Here is a 6,000-nt window from a genome sequence, read left to right on the forward strand (position 1 = left end):
ACACCAAAAATTTGCGCAAAACTAATAAATAAGGTACAAAAAGGGAGAAAAACACTCAGGATACACCTAAAATCGGTCAAAAACAATATCAAATGCCCTCACCCCATGTACCAAATCCTCGTCATCTTTCATATTTATATACAGAAACTGAAAACCTCTTACAGATCTAATACTTCTCATATCTGGTGGTTTGTTACAATTGTATCCAGTGTGAATAATCCTCTGTGAGGTTCCCAGCCTGGACACCTCACTTGCATGAATACAATGTAACAACTTAAAGGGGTACTCCGGTGGGAAACTATTTTTTCCAATCAACTGTTGCCAGAAAGTTAGGGTGCGTTCACATGGAGTAAATGAAGAGTAATTCACGCCGAAAAATTTACGGGCGGAAAAAATAATTTTATTTTCACATGAAATTTGCGTGCAATTCGCGCGCAATTTGCGTGGAATTGCACGCGGAATGGCGCGGGGACATGGGGGAGAAAGAAGTGAAGGGTTTTTCAGCCATTTCCGCGCAAATAGCGCGGAAATGGCTGAAAAACCCTTCACTTCTTTCTCCCCCATGTCCGCGCGCCATTCCGCGCGCAATTCCGCATGCAATTCCATGCAAATTGCCCGCGAATTGCTCGCAAAAACGATGTCGGGCAGAATTTATTTTTTTACCATTGTCTTCTATTAATTTCTGCTAGTGGATTCCACTTGAAGAATGAACATGTTCTTTCTTCAAGCGGAACGGAATTCAGCGCCGGAATTCTGCTAGCAGAATTTCCGCAGTGTGAACAGGACAGCGGAAATAACATTAAAGTCAATGGGCAGAGGAGATGTGAATTCATTTGGAGCGGAGAATTCAAGAGAAATTACTCGAGTAAATTCCTCTTGAATTACTCCGTGTGAACGCACCAGATTTGTGAATTACTGCTATATAAAAATCTTAATCCTTCCAGTACTTATCAGCTGCTGTATGCTCCACAGGAAGTTGTGTAGTTCTTTTCTGTCTGACCACAGTGTTCTTTGCTGCCACCTCTGTCCATGTCAGAAACTGTCCAGAGCAGGAGCAAATCCCCATAGCAAACCTCTTCTGCTATGGACAGTTCCTGACATGGACAGAGGTGTCAGCAGAGAGCACTGTGGTCAGACTGGAAAGAACTACACAACTTCCTGTGGCGCATACAGCAGTTGATAAGTACCGGAAGGATTAAGATTTTTATACAGAAATAATTTACAAATCTGTAACTTTCTGGCACCAGTTAATTTAAAAAAACAATTTCTGATCCACTTTAGTATAATTCTGCAGGGGTGCTGGGGCATAGCCTTCTTACAATAATTCAGTGATTCCCAGCCAGGGTGCCTCCAGCTGTTGCAAAACTATGACTCCCAGCATGCTAGAATGCTGGAAACAACTGCACAGAGCACACACTATAATCCGCACCATATTGCAAAAGCCAGCAATCTATAAAGAAGTGTTTCCCAACCAGGGTGCCTCCAGCTGTTGCAAAATTACAACTCCCAGCATGCCCGGACAGCCAACGGCTAGAATTTATGCTAGAAATGAGTGTGAGTATATGGTGTTTCCCATTCACTGACAGCTATCAGAGATCTTGTGATGGAGGAATCACAGGTAGATGTGCTATGTGAATGATGGTGGTTGTGATCCCGGTTACCATTGTTGGCCCAGTGGTCCAGCTTCTTCCAGTCATCCAGCTCCTCGGTCCGGAAGGTCTTGAGATGTTTCTCCAGGTCGGTCTCGCCCCTCCCCTCAGATCTGGAGAACCCCCGCACCGAAAGGCTTTCTGGGTCCCCGCGGGGCAGGTCGGGGTGCTGTATCCTTGGCAGCTTAGAATGGGCCCCAGAGAGGCCCCTGGTAGAGGGCAGAGCCATGAATATCCCTGCACCCACTGAGAGGGACAAGAGGAGTTTAGGAACTTTCGGTATCAACAACAAAGTAACTGAGGAAACCGTTCACCGGCCCGTACAATCAGGGACAATGGTCGCCATAGAGACGCTGAATATGAATCCTCCACAATAAGACACAGATGTCATTATAGCAATGGGCCAGACCCCAGGGTGACACCAGACCAGGCCACCCCCAGTATACAGCTCAGACCCCAGGGTGACACCAGACCGGGCCATCCCCAGTATACAGCTCAGACCCCAGGGTGACACCAGACCGGGCCATCCCCCAGTATACAGCTCAGACCCCAGGGTGACACCAGACCGGGCCACCCCCAGTACACAGCCCAGACCCCAGGGTGACACCAGACCGGGCCATCCCCCAGTATACAGCCCAGACCCCAGGGTGACACCAGACCGGGCCATCTACCAGTATACAGCCCAGACCCCAGGGTGACACAAGACCTAGCCATCCCCCAGTATACAGATCAGACCCCATGGTGACACCAGACCGGGCCATCCCCAGTACACAGCTCAGACCCCATGGTGACACCAGACCGGGCCATCCCCCAGTATACAGCCCAGACCCCAGGGTGACACCAGACCGGGCCATCCCCCAGTATACAGCCCAGACCCCAGGGTGACACCAGACCGGGCCATCTACCAGTATACAGCCCAGACCCCAGGGTGACACAAGACCTAGCCATCCCCCAGTATACAGATCAGACCCCAGGGTGACACCAGACCCGGTAATCCCCCAGTATACAGCTCAGACCCCAGGGAGACACCAGACCGGGCCATCCCCCAGTATACAGCTCAGACCCCATGGTGACACCAGACCGGACCATCCCCCAGTATACAGCCCAGACCCCAGGGTGACACCAGACCGGGCCATCTACCAGTATACAGCCCAGACCCCAGGGTGACACAAGACCTAGCCATCCCCCAGTATACAGCCCAGACCCCAGGGTGACACCAGACTGGGCCATCCCCCAGTATACAGCCCAGACCCCAGGGTGACACAAGACCTAGCCATCCCCCAGTATACAGCTCAGACCCCAGGGTGACACCAGACCGGGCCATCCCCCAGTATACAGCCCAGACCCCAGGGTGACACAAGACCTAGCCATCCCCCAGTATACAGCCCAGACCCCAGGGTGACACCAGACCCGGTAATCCCCCAGTATACAGCCCAGACCCCAGGGTGACACCAGACCCGGTAATCCCCCAGTATACAGCTCAGACCCCAAGGTGACACCAGACCCGGTAATCCCCCAGTATACAGCTCAGACCCCAGGGTGACACTACACCTGACCATCCCAGGCCCATCTTACCCCAGTGCACAGCTCAGATGTCACCCATCTGTCTACAGCTCCTGAATGGCATATTATGATACGTTGTCTTGTCTCTCCTACTGCACTGTGTCAGTCTGCACTGTAATCCTCGCATTCTATTCAGTCAGATTCAGATCTGTTTCACTTTCACTCGGATACAGATGAGATCAATAGTTTCACAAATGACAGGCTGAGATACGGTGGCTCATCAGACAGTACCACACACAAAAGGCTTAGATACACTGGCTGAACAGAGATTATCAAATACGACTAATTTAAAGCTTTTTAGTATCCTGTATCGCATATGGCAGGCTTACATACATGGATCAGCAGATAGGATCACACATGAAAAGCTTGGATACACTGGCTCAGCAGATGTAGCACACATGATAGGCTTTAATCAGTGTTTCCCAACCAGGGTGCCTCCAGCTGTTGCAAAACTACAACTCCCATCATGCCTAGACAGCCTTTGGCATGCTGGGAGTTGTAGTTTTGCAGCTGGAGGCACCCTGGTTGAGAAACACTGGCTTAGATACAGTGGCTCAGCAGATGTAGCACACATGATAGACTTAGATACAGCAGATGTAGCACACATGGTAGGCTTAGATACAGCAGGTCATCAGATGTAGCACACATGATTGGATTAGATACACTGTTTCGGCAGATGTAGCACACATAATAGGCTTGGATACATTGGCTCAGCATATGTGGCACACATGATAGGCTTTAATCAGTGATTCCAAACCGGGTTGTCTCCAGCTGTTGCAAAACTACAACTCCCAGCATGCCCAGACAGCCAACAGCTGTCCAAGCATGCTGGGAGTTGTAGTTTTGCAACAGCTGGATGCACACTGGTTGGGAAACACTGCCTTAGATACAGTTGCTCAGCAGATGTAGCAAACATGATAGACTTAGATACAGCAGATGTAGCACCCATGGTAGGCTTAGATACAGAAGATCAGCAGATGTAGCACACAAGATAGGCTTGAATACAATGGCTCAGCATATGTAGCACACAGGATAGGCTTAGCTACACTGTCTCAGCAGATGTAGCACACAAGATAGGCTTGGATACAATGGCTCAGCATATGTAGCACACATGATAGGCTTAGATACACTGTCTCAGCAGATGTAGCATACATGATAGGCTTTAATCAGTGTTTCCCAACCAGGGTGCCTTCAGCTGTTGCAAAACTACAACTCCCAGCATGCCCGGACAGCCAAAGGCTGTCCGGGCATGCTGGGAGTTGTAGTTTTGCAACAGCTGGAGGCACACTGGTTGGGAAACACTGGCTTAGATACAGTGGCTCAGCAGATGTAGCAAACATGGTAGACTCAGATACAGCAGATGTAGCATACATGGTAGGCTTAGATACAGCAGATCAGCAGATGTAGCACACATGATCGACTTAGATACAGCAGATGTAGCACATATGATAGGCTTAGATACCCTATATATTTGTCATTAGTTTGTCTTGGTTTGGAGGGGGTGAAGTGAAGGTCCATTTTGGACAAACAGCCTTTGTCTCCTTTGTCCTGTATAGAAAGCAGAGAGTAAGGGGGGACCCCGCGAGGAGGACAGAACAGCGGGGCTTCAGATCGGATGTCTCCATGGTAACCGCATTCACACAGGAGACCACAATGGCCACCAAGGACGAGCGCGGCCTAAATATGAAGAAAACAGATTAGTGTGGATTAGAGTCTGGGAATGTAGAGCGGATACTGACCATCCAGCTGACGGGGACTACAAGTCCCAGGACACATTCCTACAACACACAAATATCCAGATGAACTGGTTATTCTGCTTCTCTGACTAGTTAACCCTTTCTATAGAAAAAAAGAGTCACCAGTAAATATAAGTCCTTGAGTCTAAAAACATGAAAATCATTGTATGGGGACTGTGGATTGTGATATACTGCCATGGGTAAAGCTGAGATACCACCTCACACTATGGAGGGGGAAAGGGAAGGAGGGATAAAGAAAGGAAGAAAGAAGAGAAAGAGGAAAAAAGAAAAAAAGAGAGCAGAGGTGTAACCCTGAAAGAAAGAAAGAAAAAAAGAAAGAAAAAGAGAGAGAGAGAGAAAGAGAGGATAGAAGAAGGGGGGCTGATAGAAGTAAGAGAAGAAGAAAAAAAAAAAGAAGGAAATGGGAAGGAAAAAATAAATTGGAAAAGGAAGGAAAAATTAAATAAAGGAAGAAAAGAAAAAAGGGAAGAAGGAAGGAAAGAAAGAAAAAGAAGGGAGGGGAGGTGTCATGATCAGGGGGCAGGGAGAAATGAGCCCTAAGCTGTCCCTAAAAAACACTCTCCCTGCCTACTTGCCCATCCATTCTAAATGAAGGATTAACAACTGGGCGCCGATCCCTTTCTGCGATAAAGTGTATAGGCGTGAGAGTCAAACAGAACAAACCTGTACATGTCGGGAAACAAGTCAGGAACATAACGGGAATACTTCAATGCTACAAACAGATAGATATACAAGGCAGGATATAGAATACTAACAATCAGTTCAAGAGCTGGAATCAAGGTTAAGGGCAAATATGATAATATGAACAAGACTAGATATGAGGATAAATTTACAGCAGACAAAACCAGGAGATGCAGGGGATAAAAAGGTTAACTGAATGTCAGAACACTAAAGGGGTCAGGAAATCGAGTGATCAGGATACTGGCCTAGGAGGAAACAAAAATCCTAAATACATGCAAACACGGGTACAGGCACAAGACTAACTCACTCCTAGATAGACGGATTAGCACAAGGCTCAGAACAGGATTCTA

At 47.9% G+C, this 6,000-nt stretch overlaps 1 protein-coding gene across 3 annotated transcripts in view; it reads right to left on the minus strand.

Moving 5' to 3' along the window:
- The window catches only part of LOC130281997 (EF-hand calcium-binding domain-containing protein 6-like), a 54,016-nt gene extending 48,818 nt beyond the window's left edge, over positions 1 to 5,198 (minus strand). The window contains exon 1 of one of the 3 annotated variants that reach the window (XM_056529806.1): positions 4,952 to 5,198. In XM_056529806.1, coding sequence (XP_056385781.1) covers positions 4,952 to 4,988 — 37 coding nt within the window. In that variant the 5' untranslated portion in view covers positions 4,989 to 5,198. Of the gene's footprint in view, positions 1 to 1,661; positions 1,929 to 4,951 lie in introns of those variants that run through there. The other 2 variants (XM_056529807.1, XM_056529805.1) reach the window with 2 other exon arrangements.
- Between the last annotated feature and the right edge of the window lie 802 nt (positions 5,199 to 6,000).

This window comes from Hyla sarda, chromosome 7 (genome assembly GCF_029499605.1).
Source record: "Hyla sarda isolate aHylSar1 chromosome 7, aHylSar1.hap1, whole genome shotgun sequence".
NCBI lineage: Eukaryota > Metazoa > Chordata > Amphibia > Anura > Hylidae > Hyla > Hyla sarda.